Here is a 23,608-nt window from a genome sequence, read left to right as displayed (position 1 = left end):
CATGTATGATCTGTGGGTGCCTATCAACTTTATTGAAAAAGGATAAAGCATTGAACATTCTAATTCCCAAAAGCACCCCTGATGAAACCCCAATATCCCACCTCAACTTATTAATCCCTTCACGCCAAAAGGCTGGGCCATCTTCCTGAAACCAACTCGTATTCAAAGCTCTTTGAGACTTTGATTTGTCTTTGACACATACATGCTAGTTGAATTTACTAATGGGAAAACCGAAGTGCAGGAAAAGGAGGAAGAGATTTTAAAGAACGGTTCAAAAATCGCAATGCAATTTTCGCGAAGGGTTTCGGATCTTGATTGGCGGCGGCTTCTCCTGATAATCCCTCCGCTATTTCTCTTCTTGTTCGTAGCGCTCTCCGCCAACACTAGCAATCCTTTGTCATCTTTTGCCCCTCTCCGATCTTTCATTCTCAGCCATACCTTCCAGGCACCGGAGAACATCACGTTCAACAATTCGAACATCACGTTCAACAATTCGGCCTCGCCGCCGGCGACGCCGAGTCGGGTGGTGAAGAAGCCGAGCGATTCGGCGGTTACTCGGTGGAGAAGGAGGAAGGATGAGTTGAACCGGTCGAGAATGGCGGTGTGTCTGGTCGGCGGGGCCCGCCGGTTTGAGCTCTCCGGACCCTCCATAGTGGAGAAGATTCTCAAGGAGTATCCGAATTCCGATCTTTTCCTGCACAGCCCGCTCGATAAGAACGCGTTCAAATTCTCGCTGATGAAGAGCGCGCCTAGGCTCGCCTCCGTTCGAATCTTCGAGCCCAAACCCTTACCGGTCACCGACTCGCAGCTCCGCGTCCTCACGGCGGCGAACTCGCCCAACGGCATCCAGGTTTTTCATCTCCCTCTTCTTCATTTTTTTTTTTTTTTTAGGTTTAGGTATCTGATTTGACAAAGACGGAACAAATTACTACTAATTGTTTGTTAATCTGTCGCCAACATTGCTCAGGAAAAAAAAAATTGGTCACCAATTTCACGGCTATAAAGCCTATAATAGTGTGTTGCTATTTTAATTTATTTCTTACACAGAATATTTATAAGAAAAATGTTAATTAATGACCGCATTACAACTTTTTCACAGTTGAATAAGTTTAAATAATTTTAAAGGAGATGTGTTTGGTTTCATTATTTGTCATTTTTTTTTTTTCAAATTCAATCTTAAATCTATGAAACGCACGTATAGTCTAGATTCAATAAGAGATTTAACAAAAAAGGACAAAAAGAAAGAAGGAATAAACATTTTTCATTTTAAAAACTACAATCCTCATTTTACTAGGCTGCCCTTATGTTAAAAAAAATAAAAAAAAATAAAAAAAAAATCTCATTCTATCCTCATCTTACTTGGCTGCCTTTGTTTTAAACAAAAATTTCAGTGAATTGGGTTGGGTAAGAATATAATTTTTACCATTACTCGTAATTTGCATAATCGTAAAATTTGTGCAAATTTTGTTTTAACCGCACTTACTAATCATTGATATGTTGGGCTTTGTTTGCTAAGCCTTTTTTCCTTTTATTTTTTTTTATTTTTTTTATTTTTTTATTTTTTATTCTCTCTTTTTAAAATAAAAAAACGTTAACAAAAAAATCTAGAACGCAAAACATATTCACAGAACACTTAATTTGAAAAATAATTGATTCCATGGACCACTCACGACCTTCGTGTGAAGGGAATGTCGATATACTCCACGCGTAATTTTTTGATTTCGTAAGTTCCAGAAAAGCCCCTCTTTCGTTTCTGTATTTACATCTTAGGGCTTTCTACAGGGCCTCTTGCAATACTTCAAGCTCGTTGAGGGCTGCCTGACCATGATCAAAGCGCACCAAAAGCGAAAGAAATTCACGTACGACTGGATAGTACGGACCCGGGTGGACGGCTACTGGAACGCTCCGCTCCACCCGAGAAACTTCGTACCCGGCAAGTACCTGGTTCCGCCTGGATCCACCTACGGCGGGCTCAACGACCGGTTCGGCGTCGGCGACCTCAACACCTCCACGGTGGCTCTCTCGCGGCTCTCCCTAATACCCCAGCTCGACTCGGCCGGGTTCCAGAATCTCAACTCGGAGACCTCGTTCAGAGCCCAACTCACCACCCGGGGAGTGCCCTACCTCACCAAGCGCCTCCCTTTCTGCGTCGTCACGGACCGCAGGTACCGTTAAATCATTATCCCAAGCCAGGGGATAAGCAAATGTTAATATAATAACAATAAAAAAAAAAAACAATAATTAGAATTAATGTTATATAATATACAATAAATCATCATTTATTTTCGTTCTAATTTAATTAATGTTGTAATAGGTACTCTTTCCCGCCGACACGTTATGGTGTTCCGGTGGCTGCGCTTTCGAGCCCGGGCCCACTGAGCGGTGCCAAGTGCAGGCCTTGTACGCCGGCGTGTGAAGGTTCTTGCGTGGCGAGCGTGATGTCGTACCTGGACCGAGGGTGGAGCTGGACGGATTGGGGGAACGGGACGCTTCGGTTATGTGATGCTCACGGGGATTGGGAGAGTGGGTGGGAGAGAATCTTTGACCGAATCGCTGGGGAGAAATCCGCCAGGGCGAGAAAGCGAATTAAGAACCTGAAGCTTCAGCAGTGTGTAGATGATTTCAATGGAATGAAGAGGAGGATGACTGGGAAATGGGAGTCTCCGCCGCCGGAGGAGATTTGCAGGCTTGGGTTAGGGGCTTGAGTTCTTTGGACGGTTACATTGTAAAAAGAGAGGAACTAAAAGGGTATTTTTGGATTTATAGGATTTTATGTCTACAGAACAGACGTATATATAAAATACTTGTTGAAATTTATTGAATTAAATATAGTTACTTTTTTCGCTTCACGTAGCCGGTAGCCATGCTTGTACAGAAGTAGAATGCTGACTTCGATATACAATGCAATGATGCATGTGTATGTATATATATATATATATATACGTTTTCAACTTTTTCGGTGTGAACAATTTTTTAACAACTCATGGCATCGCATCAGTTGTGGACGGCCATCTAGTAAGTAGAGACTGTAGAGTGGTGGCATCATTGTCGTAGTGGGTGAGAGATGGACAAGTCATGTGCTTGGTCAAGCAAGTTGTAAAATATTTTGACGTAAAAGAGATTAAAAAGGGTAGGTGGATCACTGATTTGATCCTCCCTCGCTCAGGATCTGGATCCTCTTAACTATTTCTTTTGTCCCCATTAATTTTTGTATATATTGTCGTTTATATTCGAAGAATTTACTTCTTTCTAGGAGCATCTCTAACATATGCTCTAAATTTTTCATATAGTCTATATCTAATTAAAATGAGATAAAAATTACGTTTATAAATATATTTTTTACTATAAAATTAGTACTCTTTAGTATTTGTTTGGTTGTTCAAATTTTTTTTTTTTTTTTTATTATATTCTACTATATTTAAAAGTATGAAGACCGAAGAAAAAAGAGCTTGAAAAATATGTTAAGATTGTTTAGAAAATTTATAATAATATCTTAAAAATATGTTTGGAAATGCAAAATAAAATGTATAAAATTCAAAATTCATGTTTAGGTCATAGTTTTTTTTTTTTTTTTTTTTAAAAAAAAAAAAAAAAAATACAACAAAAAACCACACAAGCAAGGCACTAAAAAGGAAGAAAGTGATTCATTTCCAAAACAGGTAAGAAAGGATCCAAAGCAATAGGAATAATTGAGAATGCAGCTAGATGTGAACCTAGTTGCGGCTCAGTTTGCTACATATGAGCACAGAAGTTTGTATTTCGATTAACGCGACTAGCTGACTAGCTAGTTGTTGCTAGCGTATCAGAGAAAATATGGGATATAACAGAGGAAATTCTCCGGTCTTGTGTGAGATTAGAATTCTAAAGAGATATAGCATGACAACAAGAGAGTCACATTTTCAAAGATGAAATGCTGAAGCTTCAAAGATAAAGCCAAACGACAAGCTAAAGAAGCTGCTGTAGCTTCGCCAAAAAACTGAAGAACATGAATGGCTGATAATAGTAAAACAACCAATAATGGTTCCTCGAGAATCCTTACAAACAGCAACTTGAGCAGAAAAATCCTGATGAATTGTTGCATCATAATTAATTTTATAGTAAAGTGGAGATGGTCTTTCCCATACTGCAATCTTTGGCACAAGCCTATTGGTCCAAGCAAAATGACGATGCTTGACTATCCGGTTGATATTTGAAGATATAACAAGAGCATTTGAAATTATATTCTCGTGAAACGCTTTATTCATTGCCAACAAGATTTGATCACAAGCTACCATTGGCAAAAATTTGAAATATTTGTATGAGAATTTGTTTCCCGAGAAAATATGATGGAAAATGATAGGGATTATGGAAATTAATGCGAAACAATGATTGAAGTATTTTTTTTTTAATTTTGTTGAATGTATGTAGCACGTAAATCAAAGAGCATGTGTGTAGCAAAATACGGAAATCAATGAAATGCCATCGACCTTTGAACAATATATATTTTTTTTTTCAGTAATTGCATTCGTTACAGTGGTTTATTATAATTATTAGGGGCGTGCATGGTGGGCGGTGCGGGTTTTTACCTTTTTTACCCCGTCCCGCACTTTTGCGGGTTGAAAATTTTCAACCCGCAAACCGCACTTGATAAAGACAAACAGTGCGGGACGAATCACTGCAGTGCGGGTTCGCGCGGGGCGGGGCGAGTATTTTGAGTGGCATTTATGTAATTTTGATTTTTATTTTGTAAAAACTAAAAATTCGAAAAAATAATGATTTTTTTTAATAAAAATAAATTCATATTAATTTTTCACAGAATCTTATGAATGCAAAGTCAAATTTTTAGGAAATCAACTTTGTTTCATTAAAGAAAAAAATTATAATTTCAAAGCTCCTTAAATTTAGTCCTTCAACATGTTGACACATATCTTTTAATTGTTCCTATTTCCATACAAGAACATTTTCCATGGAATTAGCCTTGTAAACTAAACTAAAAACCCTATTAATTATAGATAAAATTTTAAAAAACATGATTTTTATTTCTTTTTTTCTTCTTTGTACGGTGCGAGGCGGGGCGGGGCGGGGACCCGCATTTTTTAAAAGGCTAAACCTGCAACCCGCCCTGCATAAATTTCTCAAATTAAGACCCTAACCCGCAAAAAAACTTGAAAACCCGCTCCTCTACAGGGCAGATGCTGCGGGGCGGGGCAGGAATTTCGGATTTTGCACACCCCTAATAATTATTATATTATTTTTGAGTTTTGTGTGGTGATCAGGTACCTTATAAAAAAGGAAATACTAATAATGTACTGCCCTCAAATTCGGTGTACCTTATAAAAAAGAAAAAAAAAAATACTAAAAGAAATAAAGAACCAACAAATTCAGTGTACCGCCCTCAACCACTTGGTATTTGTTGAATATTTTTCTTGTATATTTATATTAATTTTTGTATTTAGTTTGGCATTACTTTATTCGCTTAATTTGTCTCACAAAAATAAATAAACCAACGTTTGAACTTCCCTGAATCCCGACTACCCGTGCTAGAACCTAGTTCGTGGGACTCTTTTATTACATTTTTTTTTCTTTTCTTTTCTAATATTTGTAGGACTTGGCTTATTTAGCTTATACCAAAAATCATGTTAGTAGCTAGCCTTGTTTAATTTGGATGGCCACCGTCCATTCGGTGGTGACATATTGATTTTTTTTTTTTTTTTCACCAAAATAGTTGGACCGAAAAAGGCAGTTACACAAATATTTATTTAAAAAAACAATAAAAATAACATCTGAAAATAGATTGGCAGCCGGCCGCCAGCAGCTGCATGCATCCAAAATTACAGTTCATGAACGCTATTGAAAACAAAATAGTTTACGTAGCCATCCTACAAAATAGTCTGAGCATGTAAATGCACAGGGTTGACCTCATGTACCGATGTTGACATATTTTGGGGCAACTCATATTTCCAATGGAAACTTCCTGAATGATTCTACAATAACATGTATACGTAACAAAATATTCGGGATACATTCTATCACCACTGTCAACATTCTATAGGTAAAACCCACAATTAATTAGTACACCACAAAAGCATGCCCAAAATATTATTAATACCCTCTAACGAAACTGGATGCTTGTGACTTTGTCAAATACAGCAAATACAGCAATAATAAATAACATAAAAAAAAAAAAAAAAAATAGTAAAATGCATGTGAGACTTGAAATTGGAAGAGATTCATAACTTGCCAATGGGATACTTGTAAAAGCGTCTCATATAGTTCTTATCCGTTCTTTCATTGGACATGTCGTATATATTCTCTTGCATATGACGGGCTTGCCTCATCATTGTTACCAGTCATTGGCAGCTCACTCATCTTTGGTTCCTCTGTTAAAGAGAGCCTGAAGAATGCATTATTCGGATTGTGTGCAGCATGCTACTACAATACCAAGTTGACGTTGCAGTAAGTACCGAGCTAGGCATTTTGTTCAAAATATGCAATCGATTCTTCAACCTGACAAAGCATTGCTTGATGATCATATTCTGAATGAGGAGTGTATACGGTTGATGAGTTTTTTTTGTACCCACTAGGCAAAGCCCAGTTGCAAAATTGGGAGAGGTGGTACCTCTCCCCTTTGTAATAAGAAAAAATATAGATCATAAATTGTTCTCTTCATTTCGCTTCAAATGAAGAGAATCCCTACTACTACAGAGTACAGACGCGACCTAACTGCAGGAGTAAATGAGGGACCAAGTAAGCCCACCCGCGATAAATGGTACGACCGATATGCATTTATGGCGCTTGAATTATTACCATGGAAACTTCGCAATCATTAAACTTCAACAACAATTGAAGGTGCTTTACTTTGCACATTCATGATGCATCGCTAGCTAGCTTAATTATGCTTTGCCCTTTCGATGGGTTTGCACTTTCCACTTTCCAGGTGGGCGCCTATATATATATATATTTGATTTCCTTTAATATTACTCATCCATTAAATTCAACATTACTCACATCACATGACATCCAAATGGACCTCTCACTCTCCCCTTTTCCCCCTCTCCCATATTCGATAGAAAAATATAAAATAAAAAAAATCTCTCACTCAAATACTGTCCTTTTTCATTTCTAATCCAGGATTGGTAATGCTTTGTGCAACCAAAACTAACTTTGATACAGCTCATCGATCGCCCGAATCAACCGCCAATAAACATTTTTTTTTAAAAAAAAAAGAAAAAAACTGACCCGATTAAAAAGAGAAAAGAAAATCGTTTCAGTACGTAGCTCAACTTTCTTAAACTTAAAAAAAAATAAAATTTTCTTTTAAATTGGGTTAGAACAGTTTATCTCAATTTAGTTTATTGAATTAATATAACCGTAAAATGCATGCATGTAATTCTTACTTATATTTTAAAAAATATATTTGAGAATCATATATTCCGTTAAAAATAGACTGAATTAAGAAATAAATTATCCAACTAAACTTTTGTCCAACTTCTTAAAAAATGCAATTAATCCACCTTGCTCGTGCCTTGCACGTGCACTTATAATCTAACGAATAAACTCATGTAATAGCTAGAGCATGAGTGGCTGTCGGGCTGAATGGGCTACTTGACCAGTTTAATTAGGTTGGTGGAACGCAAGCCAGACAGAATTCTCGGCGTCGTTGATTTACCATATATTGAGCTTTAATGCCACGTACACAAGCTAGCTTGGATGCATACCTACGTGTATGCTCCGCCCATTTTTAGGGATATATTATTTATTTGTAATTATTGTTAGGGTTGGTTCAAAGGTTAACCACCAACTCAAAACTCCTTTTAGGAGAGACTAAATTAGGTAGAGCTCATTTCGAGACCAAGAGATCACTGGTTGTTTGAAGATCTTTTATTAATTAATTGTTGGACATGTGAATCCGATCCCCAATCACATTGAAAATAGTTGCATAACATCACATTGAAAAAGAAAAAATTAAAAGAAAAAAAAATTGAGGAGACAAAACTAAAAAAAAAAAAAGGATAAATTTAATTTATTTTCAAAAAAAAACCCTTAAAGCTTGGGGGCAGCCCCGAGCTTTGTAGTAACTCTGCCCCTGCACGTACGCGACTAATCGTCTTCGTGATTCTTGGCATGAAACAATACACATGATATGACACACACGATAATATCGAGTTGTAGAGTATAGGAAATATTTGCACAGGAAAATCTCCAACAATGGCGTAACACGTGACATACAATTACAGCAAAATATATTTTAAAGTGCGACAAACATAAGTAAAGAAAATGCATCGACCAGAGCCAGAAAAAAACGATCTTACCAAATTTTAACTAATTAACCAAAACCAATTTTTGTGTTACTTGCAAAAATGAATTAAATGTACAAGAAAATGCGGTCTAACGCTAAATTAATGCATCAATTATTCTGTAAGTTTGTTGTACTCGCCGTTCTCCGCCGCATCTCAGCATTCAGATATGAGATTATGAGGTAATTAAGCATCTCACATTTCTCAATCACATATACCTTAAAACATGATTAATGTGACATAAATGTGTAATGCCATGCATTTGATTTTTTTCTTTTTATTTTAAAAAAAAGGTGAAGAAAAATTGTTTGATAATAATTTAAAAGAACATTGATATTTTATTTTATTTTTAATTTTGGAGAAATAAAAATATGAAGAGAGTCATTTACATATAACAAACAACTTTTGTCGTAAGTTATAAATAAATGAGACAGCGTTGAAAACAAACGATAATGAGTTTCAACTTTTGTCATTTCAATTTTTTACGGATCATGATTCTCTCAAATTTTTTAAATATTTAAGATTTTCAAATTGTTAAATTTTTGTTATACTTTATATCTAACGGTTCATAATGTGCCAACTGTTCACATGAAATAAATATTATATATATATATCAACAAAAAATGATATCAATTTTATGTGAAGAGTTAGTATATTGTAAACTGTTAAATATAAAACATGACTAAAATTAACAATTTGAAAAAATTTCAAATGTTTAAAAAATTTGAAAGAGCCTAATCCGTTTCTTACACCGTTTCGGCAACATATTTGAAATGGCGTATTTTTTTCATGCGTAATGCGTTGTAGAAAGAATGAGGAAAGTCCGGGTGCAATGCAAATAGAGCTGTAAATCGAAAATAATGACTCTGACATTGCATTTATGTACCCGGCCATCTAAGCACCAGCAGCTTTTTTATAATTGTCTATTTTTAAATATAGAAACAATGAAAAAAATGAAAAATCTCAAAAAGTCAATTGTAATAACTTTCTTGCAGCTAAAGTGCTATCAAATTAGCTTCTTTATACAACATTTTAACATCTAACCACTTTCTTTTCTCTCTTCCTTTTGCTTTTCATTAGAAATTGTGTTGTTTTTGTAAAAAATTGTGAAGAATTTTGTAAAAAAATAATATTTTAATAATATAAAAAAGATAAAATAACTATGATGAAGTTTATTTAGATAAAAAAAAAATTAGAAAGTAATTTTTATCTTTAAATTCAAGAAAAATCGACAGTGCTCTTATAACTTGCAGCATTACACGCCTGTCACATCCTTATGCTCTATTTTTATGCCTATCAATATCAACATAGAGAACTGATTTTTGCACATTACTTATTTATCTTTTGTACACTATTTTTCTAAATCAGTCATTAGATTTGTAAAACCCACAAGAATTCACATGTGGATCTTACAAATTTAATGGTTGATTTTAAAAAATAATGTACAAAAGATATACAAGTGATGTGCATGTAACACGTCTCATCAACATATTGACCGGCATGTAGTACTATCTACCCACATGATTTCCATATGTATAAGATTCATACCTATCATTAACTGACATGATTTCCATATGTATAAGATTTTTTCTTTTATGCCGGGAATGGCATATAGGAAACAATAATATTAGTTATTTTCATAGTTTATTTTTTTTATTTTTTTGACATGTCCACATAAGAGGGGAATAATTATTCGAATTAGGGTCTCATTTTCATGAAGAGTGGTTCCCTAATCGATTGAGCTACCATTTGGAAACAATTATTTTCATAGTCATACTCAAGTTATTTGCTACGAAAAACCGCATTTTTATTGTAATATTATCCAAATACATAATTTTATCAAGGGCTAGGTGCGATTATAAACTAGGTTTTAAAATTGTTATTTTTTATATAAAATCGCAATGGCTTTAAAATATTTTAAACCTCAAACCTGCAGATGGAACATACAAACAAACAAACAAAAACAATTGATTATGTTAATCAGATCAATCTCTTATAGCTATTCGCGCGCCATAGTTGCATAGGACGCCGAGAACACAAGCTATTAGACTAAAAACAGACGACAACGCCCTCGAAAATCAGCCTCAAGATTGATGCAGTAATGCCTTAAACGTAATATTACTAGATATATAATTAGTGCAGGCATTCATTCACTTACATAAACTTTCAAATAAAACGTCTTGTAGAAACAACAAACTTAACATAAACTTAACAACATAACATAAACTTAACATACTAATTATCAAAATGAGACGTCAATGCATGCAGCTGTAAACCCAAACGTCTTTGTCGGCGACTAGATTCAACTTTTTGAGCATGGAGTCGGTGTAAACCAAAGTGCATGCGGATCTCGCGTACGACATGGCAAAGAGATAATCCTTCCACCCGTTAACGTGTAGATGCCTCTGTCCCAATTAAAAGCACCATCATCGTCCCTATGGAGCATATCATAGCAGGAAGGTCTATCAGAACCAAAGTCCCCATCATAGCTGCTAACACGGCTATCATCAGTAAAATAGATACAATTCTTGAAACATTCATTCGGTGACATCCTTGAGCATCGTTGAACATCAGCAGCAGACAACGACACAGATGAACTTTCCCTCACAAACAACACGCGGTCACCCAAGTCTTCGACGCTGCTCCACCGCTGCCTACTCCAATTCATTCTGTATACCACAAAATACACGGTTCTCAAGTAAAACATAAAAGGACCCTGCTGTGGGAGTTGATGATCCAGTTGGTGTACAACCGCTAACAACTCGTTCCCTGAATTCACCAAATATACCTTGTGGCAAACGTAACCTATTGTCGACGAGAAACGCATCCTAATTACCGAAACACTAGGTGATTCGTCGCTTACGTCGCACACCATGACTGATCCGGCCGCATCCACAGCATAGAATTTCTCCTTGTAATATGTAACGTCGCAGCAGGCAAGTCCCACATCGCCCATAGAAGTCCAATATTGATGGCCGTTCTTACAGTATGCCAACTCGCCGGTCTCATTGACAATCGCCACTGCGATGAAGTTGTCTTTGTCTACTGAACACGGCGATAAAACGATTTTCTTGATAAAAAAGTCGCGCATTTCCTCCAAATTAAGCCGATAGATCTTTCCGGACGCCTCTCGGATGGTGTACTCGTACTCCTTACCGACTTTGGAGAAGTCGAGGCTCACAACGTTGGGGAAGGAGGAGAGCGGAGGGAGATTGAACTTGGCCAAGGTGAGAGGGTTAAGGAGTAGGATGGCTAAGGAGCTGTCGATGATGACGAGCCAGCCGTTTGAGGAATCAACGCGAACTTGAGAGTGACAAGCTTCTGGGAGCTCGAGATGGTGGGTCTTGTTGGTGGAGACGTCGTAGAAGGAGCGGTGGGATTGTAGTTGGGATTTGGAGAGGGGAAGCATGAGCCATGGGAATTAAGGGGGAAGGTGTCGTGGGAACCTTTGGACTGAAGAGCGCGACTAGGGACAAACGGCTCGAAATCGGACGTAATCACTGTAAAGGGTAAGTTTCTTGGAGATTGATTGCAGGAGTTCTCGCGGGAGTTGTGTCCAATCAACGGCCATTTTCTGCAGATTTCCTGTTTTCCCAGGAACTAAGATTTTGAGAGTATAATGTAATGAATCAAAGGGCGATTTCGGAAAAAAGAAGGCAGATTTAGGTGATAGCTGGTTGAATCTGATGTTTCAACTGGCACATTTTTACAGAGAAGATAGAAGAAAAGGAAGGTTTTTAAGAGCTGAGAGGCGTCGGAATTAGGGTTTTATGGTAGCATGGAAGGGGTGATGGGATCTGATTGGAAGCATGCGCGGGTACTCTGCGTGAGGCTGTGCGCCTGTGCGTATGCGGGCATAAAACAAAACTCCATTGTTTGTTTTTTCAGGTGGAGCAGAACGTGGGGCCAGGGTCAAGGCTGAAACGTAGAATGGTCAACCAAAAGGACAAAATAAGAAGAGGAATTGGTTATGCAAAAGCCACGAACTGCCTCTGTGCTGGGTGGCCAAAAACAGGAAGAAATTTATTTTAATGGAAGAGACAAATTATATGTCCTTTAAAAGAGCTGCAGCAACTCTGGGTGAATATTATTACGAGTTTTGAATATCTCAAAAGCTTAATTTGTGATTTAAAAATATATTGAATGCATAGTTTATCTTATGTTATTGGATTCAAAATCTTAATTAACATATACTCAATTTATTTTACATTTGATTAATGCTTAGTTATGTTATTTTTTGATAAAAAAAAAAAAAAAAAAAGTTGATTATTTAACTTAGTCGAGTTAAAAATATCTCAAAAATATTTAAAATAATATAGGTGAATTATTCAAGTCCCAATGCTTTCTCTATTAATTTTTTTTTTTTTTTTTTTTGAACTCCATTAAGTAAGTTATTTTAATTCTTTAATCTCTCCAATATTGCTGGCTAAACTTCCTAATGAAAAACAAAGAAAAGAAAACGAATCATTTAATTTCTCTCCACGATAATATATATTAAATTCTACTGTTCGTTATTTCTTCTCTTTCTTTTTTTTTTTGGAACAAATGTTAGAAATAATTAACATATTACTTAATCTAACATGCGCAGCGGAAAACGAATAAAACAGGATTCAGGCTTACCTCTAACCATATTTGCTCAAGCGTTTCCACGATCCATCTGAAGAACAAGAAATTATTATTTGAGGGATCTTCTAACCTATGCCTATGACTGTATTGCCGTACTGATGGTGTACACAGACTGTTTATTTATAGGTTAGGTCAGGAACCCTCAAATATGGTAAGTACCGTATTGTTCCTCCCATCAAGGAAACAATATTATTAATTGATTTTAAATCAATTAAACGATTCCATTACGGTAATCTAAATTAATTAAATTACCTAACCGTAATACCGTATATTATATTTATAATAAATATAATAAACACTGTATATGTGGCATATAGGCCATATATGGAGACAATATCTAACATTCTCCCACTTGGCCTTTATGACACATGACTTTATGGTATTAGGTTCCTTAGTTTGGCCAATCACTTATGGAATCCTCCCACTCAGATAAGAAATGTTTCACACGAATCATGGCGGTAAAACCATTATAAAATTAGGTCGTCCCTTCCATGTATCACGATGTAAAACACTCCTTACATGAGTACCTTATGGATAATCAAGCTTTATGAATGAACTTCCTATAAGTCATTCGGGTCCAACTTTATTTATCCTCATGGATAAAATAACAAATGTGCACAAAAAATCTTTATTATAATAACTTTATGTCTATAGACCAAAAAGAGACAAACCAAGCGAAAATGAATTAATGAGTCTCATATATTCCGCATGACTTTATTCTTTCTTTACCGGTAAACTTTAAGTCATGGGATCCGCAATCATTAATTCAGTATTTATATGCTCAATAGACCCTTTATGTCTCTTAATGTTATCTCTCTTACTGAGATACTTGATGTCGATTTACTTCTGCTTCTACTCTTTATTCTTATAAAAGAAGATTATAGTAGAATTACCGCAGAATATCTTTATGGTCTAACTGTAAAATCGACAAGATTGAGACTTTCAACAAATGTCTCAACCATCATGCCTATGTACTAAATTCATAGCACGCTAGACTTTTAGCTTTCTTGGTAGACATAGCAACTATAGTCTGCATACTGCATCTCTAGGATATATCCTTCAATAAAAAGATATATACCCTAAAGTAGACTTTTTACTAACTACACAATCAGCAAAACTCAAATCTGAACAACTAACCACCTTCAAATGGAAAGTGTATCCTTAGGTTAAGTTGTACTTCTTGGTTCCTTGCATATACCGCAAGACTTTATTTGCAGCACTTTATTGACTCAATATATTTATTGTCAGTCATATGGTTATGTATAATGCAGACACTCAAAACTTTTCATCTGCCCTTATTCCAATACCTTTTGGGACGTTAAGCTGTATTTAATTGGTCCCTCTTAATTGCTACTGAAGGTACATAATCCTTCATTCTAAATTTTCCCAAAACTTTTTCAATGTAGGGCTTCCGAGACAATGTTAATATTATTTATGTCTCTGTGAATCTCTATGTCAAAAGACATAAGAGGTTTCACCCAAATCCTTCATTTCAAATTTTTGTGAACTTTATGTAGCAAACCTAAATCACCACTTGCAAAAATAATATCTACATATAGGACTAGAAAGATTACTGTACTCCCACTGACCTTAAGATATATATATTAATCAAGGTTTTCAATTACCTTGTAAAAAGTATATCACCGATGAGAGATCTATCATAGCCCATAAATAGAATTCTTTAATTTGCAAGCTTTCTGACTGTTATTTATAAAACCTTTTGATTGTTTCATGTAAACCTCGTCTTTAAGATCCCCATTCAAAAAAGTCGTTTTCGCATCCACTTGATGTAGCTCTAGATCAAAAATGAGCTACTAATGCTATGATCATCTTGATGAACCATCCTTAGACACTGGAGAGAATGTTTCATGATAATCAATGCCTTCCTTATGAGTAAAACCATTGGCTACGAGTCTAGCTAGACTGTTGAGCAATGGATTTAACTCTTACTTCATGGCACTGAATCTCAATGTGGAGTTTTTTCCACTCATAGCATGTGAAAACAAACTTGGATCATCTTTATGTCCAATGTCAACATCAGACTCTGGGAGATATACAACATGATCACTAAGACTTGTTGATCTCCTTATTCTATAGGATTTTCTTAATTCTACTTCCTCTGCATTTTTGCAATGGGAGAATAGACTTTTGAACCTGTTCTGTATGAGTTGGTTGTTCCATAACTGACTGTGGCTCAGGATAATCAATCTGATTTTTCCTGAATACAATCAATCATCCTCTATTAGGAGGAGATTTGGTCAACTCTAGTGCTTCCTCAAATTTCAATTTATGTGAATGAGCACTCCCACTAGGTTCTGCATCCTCTAGAAATTTTATAATCAACAACCCTAGGATTATATGAAGGATAATAAAACATTAGAACCCTTTAAAGTTTACTAGATAGCTTATAAAAGATCCGCTGGTTGTCCTTGAATCTAATTTTCTAAGGCGAGGATTATAAATCCTCTTTTTAGCAAGGCAACCCCATATGTGTAAATAATTTAAACTAAGCTTCCATCTATTTCATACTTTAAAAGGTGTCTTATGGACAACCTTAGATGGAATACTGTTTAACTTATACACAACTGTCTTCAAAGCTTTACTCTATAAGGGTAATAGCAGATTAGTATTACTAATCATTTCCCTTTGTGTGTACCTACCTTAATACTCTATGCCTATATTAGATCTTATGATCTTCAAATTGTTTCTCCTATTCTTCCTTATAGGTATTAAAAACATTCAATACCCCAGCTTTAATATTTAGAAGATAGAGATACATAAACTTTATATGGTCATCACTAAAAGAGATAAAAATATCTCTGACCATTTAGGCAATGAGTATGGAAAGGTTAATACCTTTCAATGTACATGATCTCAAGAATCTTAAAAGGCTCTCTTTGGCACCTCTAATGGTCTTGTTGGTATGCTTTCCCTTATGCAGTCCACACAAGTACCAAAGTCAGTAAATTACCGACTTTTATTTTCTGTATAGAGATATATTTCAATCTCCAAAGCCATAACAAGAGCATTTTTAAATTCTCAAAGACTCTACTTTATGTCAACATCAGTATGCAGAGACAAACAAATAATTTTGTTTCAAAAGTTGGGATATAGGTCAATTTTAAATAGACTTTAAATAAACCCCAACCAATATTCCACCAAAGATAAGAAAAACTTCAAGTTTAAAATAAAATTGAAATTTTTAACAAGCCAAACTAGAAAATAAATTTCTAAAAGATTATGGAATATAAATCATTTTTTGAGGTAAAAATTATAACTGAATTTCAAAATTAACCTATAGATCCCAACAAGCTCAAATTATAAACACGTGTTATTCATTTTAAAAAGACTCTGCATTTGTGTTGACAACGTGGATTGTTAAACCATAATCAATGCACAACATATTTGAATGAGTCACTACAAGAGATTCACGACATACTGGATATATGAGATTATCTTTATTTTAAGTCATTTCTTTTACTTCATGCAATCTTTCTTTGTATGCCCTTAATTTTCCTTATTGCACGAGAAATAAGTATCTTGATTGTCATAATACTTTATTGGCACCTTATTCTCATGCTTTAATTGTTGGGCATGATTGCACTTATCGGTCTTTCCCTCAACATGAGTAATCATGTAAACATTTTTTATCGATTCTCTCATATCCTAGAACACACATGGTTAGAAGTTTGTTTACTAACCATTTATCCTTACGTGTGTTACAAGATGAAAATTCTACACTTAGAAGAGAGAATTCAAAAATAAAATGACCAATAATGACTCAAAAAATCTCAATCTTTAGGGACTTAAGCTAAACTACAATATCCTTCATTCCCATAATGGAAATAGAAACACTCAAATGAAAAAGTATATTAATCCTTTTCCAGTTAGAAAAATATTACCATAAGGTATTGAAATATAAAACTACCAAAGTAAAGTAATATGAACAGCTGCAATAACCAAGAAAATAAACATTTTAATGCTATGAATTAACATTATTTTAAATTAGCTAATGCCAATTTAAATAGTAAATTTCAACCTACTTGTGGGCAAAGGTTGCATCACGCATGAAATTTACTCTTTATCAATAAGACTAAGGCAAATTTAAATATTGAAAAATAAAATTCTCCGTACCTGTGGGCAACCGAGAGAAATTTTACTTTCAATACCAAATTTGTTATCTTATTCTAATTAAGTCATAAAAATAAAAACTTCCCTGTAGGGATAAGTAATTAAATTTATGAATTAATTACAAGACGATGTTAATTTTTCTATATGAAGTTCACGTGTACGATCTTTATGCAATTATTATAAAATCGAGATGCTGTGGCTCTCCCAAAATCATAATAATCAATCTGCAGTTTATGAACATCTAACAAAATTCTTTATGATGTTCATATGTGTAATCCTGATGTAATTATCATTAAAATCGGGATGCTGTGGCTCCCCAAAATCATAATGATAATTACGTGTGTGTAATCTTGATGCAATTGTCATTCAAAATTGGGATGCTGTGGCTCTCCCAAAATTATCATGATAATTGCTACTTCATTAACATCTAACAACTTTATAGATGCCCCTTTAATAGCCCTAGGAATATAACAAACCAATACTTAAATGGGGTAAACAACATTTTCCAAGGTGCAAGCAGATGAGCTCCCAGGAAAGTGAGAGGGGTCACACCGGACACACTTAAATCCCAAGACTTTCCTTGCCAGAACTTTCCCCGACATTGCATTCTTAGATATTACTGTAAACACACCAGTATATATGGTATTGTTAATTATTCTTAGGTCTATAGGCATCAAACAATTTATATATAACAATATAAATTCAACAATTAAAATATATTCCTCAATATATGTATTAAAGAACCAATAATCTTAAAATACAACACTGTAAATAATAAGTGGAATAAAACTGCAATATGAGGACATAATAAAAAATATGGCCCAATGGTTTAGTAGGTGGCCAAGGCCCTTTACACTTGGTGAACCCAAGTTCTAAACCCCACATGAGCCTACTATTTTTTTAATTCTTGATGGGCTACTGAAATGGGTTGCTGTACTGGGCTGATCCATTCGGGTCAACCCACCTAATCGGATTGGGTCTCTATATAGGGCTGGCCCAAAACGGGTCAACCCACTTAAATGGGTCCTCCAATTTTATTTTAATAAAATTGAATTGGGTCAGCCCATTTAAAACCTCCCTCCTTTTTTTTTTTTTTTTTTTTTTTCCTTCTTTTTTTTTAAGCCATATAGGGCCAACGGGTTTCTGGATTGGGCTGACCCGAATGGGTCAACCCACTTAAAAACCGGGTGGGCTGATGAGTTTAACCCATACCCGATACCCGAATTCCTTTATGGGCCAAAACCCTAATCCTTTATGGGTATGAAACCCTACCCGTATCCCAACCCGATCCGGAATTCTTTATGGGTCAAAACTCTAACCCGGTTATTAAACCCGGAAACCCGAATTTTGACCCGAAAAATTTTGCATCTGCGCCGTTTTTCTCCTTCTTCCTCTAGTTTCGCCGGCCATTTTCCTTCTTCTTCTCAGCACCGGCCAACCTCAACACTGCCACCTCATGCAGCAGCCACGAATGGGCCGCTGCTCAGCAGACACGGCGACCCACGTCGCTGTGCGTCCAGATTCCAGGTGGTCGTCCATTTCGGTGACAAGGAGAAGCTGCCTCTCCTTACACGGAACGACGCCGGCCACGAAGAGGGCCGGCGTCTACTTCATGCGGCGAAAAATCACCCATTAGCCAGAGTTGAGGAGATTGGCCGGTGCATGGGCTTCTTCTTCAGGCACCCGCTACTGCCGCTGCCTTGGTCCAGGAATCAGGCGACCCGTGAGGGCCGCCAGTCTCGGTGAAGGGGGAGGCCGCTGGAAGCGGCCTCTCCTTCGACAAACGACGCCGGCCACGACGGGCCGGCGCCTACTGTATGCCGGTGGCGATCCCGCCGGTGGTAGAGGAGAGATCGGGCGGTGAAGGTTTGTCGGCAATGTATGGTGTTTTACTGCAATCTCTAACAATCCTCTTATGCACATATCCGAAACACAAACACGTACAGTTCGTGAACAACAATAATAATAGGCTGAATTCTGTTCCATATGGAACAATGGAACAAACAACATGTTGAAAAATTAATACCCATATATTTTTCAACCGTTTGTGAACGATAAATATAATTTCAAATAAATTATGTTTACAAAAAATATCAATTCAACAAAGACTTAATGCTAAACAAAATAGCATAGAGGCTGCTCTGATACCACATGTTAGAAATAATTAACATATTACTTAATCTAACATGCGCAGCGGAAAACGAATAAAACAGGATTCAGGCTTACCTCTAGCCATATTTGCTCAAGCGTTTCCACGATCCATCTGAAGAACAAGAAATTATTATTTGAGAGATCTTCTAACCTATGCCTATGACTGTATTGCCGTACTGATGGTGTACACAGGCTGTTTATTTATAGGCTAGGTCAGGGACCCTCAAATATGGTAAGTACCGTATTGTTCCTCCCATCAAGGAAACAATATTATTAATTGATTTTAAATCAATTAAACGATTCCATTACGGTAATCTAAATTAATTAAATTACCTAACCGTAATACCGTATATTATATTTATAATAAATATAATAAACACTGTATATGTGGCATATAGGCCATATATGGAGACAATATCTAACAACAATTAGAACCGCTCCATTCATTGATAGAAAAGACGACCTTTACAGAGAAGATCTAGGGAATAACACGTTCCCTACAAAGCAAGTTACAAATCATAGATGGAGGAACCTCGGCCCGAGTATAATCAACAAATTAAATGAAGAGCAGCCTCCTTTGCCAAATAGTGTGCTAATGGTAGCCTCCTTTATGCTATCCAGATAGTGCCCAGTAGTATTAAGGAGCGGAGAAACCATGTTGATATCTTGAATAAGCGGCAAGGTATCCCCTTCGACTATAACATCCGAGAAACCTGCTGCTAGACCAAGCTGAATAGCATGAATAGCAGAGATGGCCTCGGCCATTTTTGGCTCCACCATGATCAGTTGGAATTAATGTGCACTTAATTAGCTCGATCCTAAAAAATTCTCCATCCAATCCCGAGCTACGTAACCAAAATTTCCGTTATTTCCTGAGAATCGACGCTGGTCGTACCGAAAATTTATTGATTACAATTGCCTAACGTACACTTGAATTTGCAATCATTTTAACAGAGCAAATCAATGTCAGTCCATTATTGGAGGCATAACTGTTCTCACAAGTCACAACAAGAAGTTAATTATACCATTAAAGACGATATATATATATTAGATAATAAAACTATTCATTAAATTAAAGTAAACAAACTAATTATAGAAGTTGGCCGCTAGTAGAAGAAATTCACTATTTTGCTACCATATTAAGTATTAAAAGAATTGTATGCCATGTTGTTTGAAATTTCTGTGTACGCGTGAAGAAAAAACAACACACAAGATTTATGATTTTTTTTTTCAAAAAATATATCTCACAAACTTATATTTTGAAAGTAACTAGATACAATGATCTTTAGCTGCTATATATATATATATATATATATATATGTTTTAGATTGTCATTTAGGCTACCTTTTTCTTAAATTTGGTTTGTTCGGAACAAATCTGCTCTTTAACTATTTTTGTACATGGATTAGCGAAATATGAAAGTCATAAATAAAACTTTATTGTAAGAATTTTGTTTGTATCTATGACTTTGTAACCTCATAGCATATGGCTATAATTTTACAAAAGTTTATGCTTTGTGATGTAAGAGCTTTATGCTTGTGATATTTGATTAATAAAATATTCAATTTTTTTTTTTTGTAAAAAAAAAGGGTTAAAAGTTATGTTTAGCACTTATTTTGTACCAATTCTTGCATTTTATACTTAATTTTAAAATATTGTTCAATCAATAATTTTGAACATAAATTTTTTTTGAAAAATATAATTTTATAGAAGTTGGTAAAAAATTAGTAATTCAGAAGAAATAAAAATACCGACAAATTAACTGAAAAAAAAAAAAAAAAAATCTGTGTGGGCTGGTTTGAACCATTTGTCTTATTTGAATACAGCAAATTAAATAAAAGAAAGGGTCAGAAATTATTGCAGAAGGGAAGGACGCCCAGCTTTGACAAAACAGATAAATATTTGGCGCTGCCGATGCTTTGTACGTTGCAGAGGACGCCCAGCCGTTGATTTTGAAAGAGTGGAACCCAACAACCCCTTTTTTTTTTTTCTTTTTTTTTTTTTTTTTTTTTTTATGTTGTTTATCTTGTTTGCTGGGCCAACAACAAAAAAGTAAGGTAGACATTGATTCCTACCCAACAATACCACAACAATTACATAACACTTGGGGCTCACCTTTATGGGAGTGTTGTACAGTTATTGTGATATTATTGTAAATTTATAATTTTCCTTTTGAGATAAACTAATTAAACAAGTACAAGCAGACAGAATAAAATAAAATGACAGCGAAAGGTTTCTTGATTTAATTCATATGCATGTATAATTAGTGATAGCTTAATAGAATTTGTGGTAAATTACTGCTTATTTTATAAATTTAAATTATTAATAATAAAAATTAATCATTTGATTTATATTTTAATATTTCTGTAAATTTAAAAACTTTTTTTAATAAATAAAGTCTAACATATAAAATATTTAAATTAAATAAAAGGTAAATGATGGAAAAAACCTTCTTCGAACTTCTACCATAGCCAAGAAAAAAAAAACAAATAGTGAAATATATGTTGTATTCTAAGATTAATTTTCAAATAATAAAGACGCTAAATAAAAAGATCAATTACTGGTTAAAATATAATTTTAATGTGTATGATATAACGTCAAAAATCTCATCAGATAAATTATATTACCAAATCAATGTGTTAAGATATTTCATGGAAAAAGAAAAACTAGGAATTATAACACTGTCGGGTTTTGATAGTGAATTCATGTTAAAAAAATAAAATCGGAATATAAATTAATTTATCTTCACAGTACATGTGTAAGAATTTAATGTCTCACATGACCTGGCACATAAGACAACTTATTAAACTCGATTTTAATGTTGGTTAATTAATCATCCTTTATTAATTGTTGGTTAATGATTAATTAATATACATTAATAAAGTGTTGGTTAATTAACTATGAGAAATTAATGTTTCTTGTTAATTAATTATAACTTTGATGAAAAGTATAATTAATGGTGATAAAAGAACAAAGGAAACCGATCCTCTCTCTACCCTATAAATATGTACAATATCCATCAGCTTTGTATATCTTAAGAGGGTCAAGTGAAAGAAACTATTTCTTAGTGTTTGAACTTTGAAGAAGACTTTTATTGTTATATATGGATTCTGTTATGTTTCTTTTATTCTATTTATTGTGAAAATCATGATAGTTAAGATCTTGGAAGTTATAAATATTATGTATATATTTTTTTTAAGGGTTAATTTCTTTCGGTGTAAAATGTAATATATATATATATATATATATATATTTGTATCATTTAGTTTTTGGTGTAGATGAAAATAATATTTTTTAGTTTCAGCAAATAATTTTTATTTTTAATTTTTGTAAACTATTTATTGAGTTTGAGTTTTCACTGGACTATCACTAAGTCAGCACTAGATCATCATTGGACAGTTCGGGTCCTGTGCCACCCTGACTACCACTAGGCCTCAGTGAGAGCCACCCTGACGGGCCTCAAAATTAAGTTAATTTTTAAAATTATTTTATATTAATATTTGTATATTGTGACTAAAATTTGATTTTTATAAGTTAAATGATTGAATTAAATTATTTTTGTTAAAAAAATCTGATTTTCTGTTTGGTGAAAAAAAAAAACATTTTATACCTAAATAAAAAGACCAGAGCGTAAATTGATTAGGTTAAAAATTAAAAGACAATTAAATGTTAAAGATAGACTAATTAAATGCACATTTAATTAATATTTAACAAATATTAATTGAAAAAGAAAAGTACACTCTTGAATTAAAAAAGCATTTTAACGCATAAAAGACATAACTGGGAGACTACATAGAAACACGTGGAATATGAAAAAAAGAAACAGTGAATAATAGTTACTGAATGTAAGACTGGCCGGTGATATCGATATCTCGATCACCCGATGAAGGCGGAGGGGTGTGCTTGGGCTTCGAGGCGGCCTCAGCAGGCCCATCAGCACTCTGGGTTTCACTCGCAGGCGGCTTCGTGGGGTTCTTTGGTTGCCCAGGTTCAGTGCCGTACATCCCTCCACCGTAAGCATCGTGGGTCACAGGCTTCATCGGTGTGATGTTGGGTGCCTGTGTCTGCTTCTCTACGTACTCCTTTCTATTATCTCTCTCCTTCTCCATTGTTTTCTTTCAGTGAGACTTAGCCTGAATTTCGTCACTACAAATCTTTTGGGACATGATGCAATCTACTGATCTAGCTACCCGGGTATTTGTGCTGCTGGTTCAATGTTCAAATGAACGACACGTAGTTTTCGTTATTTTGTGTGGCAACTCAATTGGTTGCCACGTGTGGTTTACCCAGGGCACCCCAGGTTTTGTGCTTAGTAAGCGTATACTAAGAGCACTAGCGGCAACAGATTTTTTCAATTATTTTTTTTATATTTAGGAACAAAACTACTTTTTGTTTCTCTATAAAAAAAAAATTTCAAAATAAAT

At 34.9% G+C, this 23,608-nt stretch overlaps 3 protein-coding genes across 3 annotated transcripts; 1 reads left to right on the top strand and 2 right to left on the bottom strand.

The window, feature by feature from the left end:
* LOC133871105 (uncharacterized) lies at positions 1–2,849 on the top strand. Its single transcript, XM_062308469.1, has 3 exons — positions 1–850; positions 1,783–2,165; positions 2,315–2,849. Exons 1-3 carry the CDS (start codon positions 203–205, stop codon positions 2,703–2,705), a joined length of 1,422 nt encoding a protein of 473 aa, XP_062164453.1. The 5' UTR covers positions 1–202; the 3' UTR covers positions 2,706–2,849.
* A 7,582-nt stretch (positions 2,850–10,431) lies between these two features.
* On the bottom strand, positions 10,432–11,741 carry LOC133872052 (putative F-box protein At5g55150). Its single transcript, XM_062309556.1, has one exon. The coding sequence runs from the start codon at positions 11,683–11,685 to the stop codon at positions 10,579–10,581; it is 1,107 nt and encodes a 368-aa protein (XP_062165540.1). The 5' UTR covers positions 11,686–11,741; the 3' UTR covers positions 10,432–10,578.
* An 11,190-nt stretch (positions 11,742–22,931) lies between these two features.
* On the bottom strand, positions 22,932–23,335 carry LOC133870352 (uncharacterized). The gene has a single exon (XM_062307449.1). The coding sequence runs from the start codon at positions 23,291–23,293 to the stop codon at positions 23,021–23,023; it is 273 nt and encodes a 90-aa protein (XP_062163433.1). The 5' UTR covers positions 23,294–23,335; the 3' UTR covers positions 22,932–23,020.
* Positions 23,336–23,608: the final 273 nt, after the last annotated feature.

Source organism: Alnus glutinosa, chromosome 6, assembly GCF_958979055.1.
Source record: "Alnus glutinosa chromosome 6, dhAlnGlut1.1, whole genome shotgun sequence".
Classification (NCBI taxonomy): Eukaryota; Viridiplantae; Streptophyta; class Magnoliopsida; order Fagales; family Betulaceae; genus Alnus; species Alnus glutinosa.
Note: the sequence above shows the minus strand (reverse complement) of the source record. Positions and strands in the feature narration are given on the sequence as shown.

Bases quoted from the DNA above. Each gene is read 5' to 3' on its own strand.
- LOC133870352 (XM_062307449.1), bottom strand. From the start codon at position 23,293: ATGGAGAAGGAGAGAGATAATAGAAAGGAGTACGTAGAGAAGCAGACA.
- LOC133871105 (XM_062308469.1), top strand. From the start codon at position 203: ATGCTAGTTGAATTTACTAATGGGAAAACCGAAGTGCAGGAAAAGGAG. The intron at 851-1,782 runs GTTTTTCATCTC...GGCTTTCTACAG, and splicing joins ACTCGCCCAACGGCATCCAG to GGCCTCTTGCAATACTTCAA. The intron at 2,166-2,314 runs GTACCGTTAAAT...ATGTTGTAATAG, and splicing joins TGCGTCGTCACGGACCGCAG to GTACTCTTTCCCGCCGACAC.
- LOC133872052 (XM_062309556.1), bottom strand. From the start codon at position 11,685: ATGCTTCCCCTCTCCAAATCCCAACTACAATCCCACCGCTCCTTCTAC.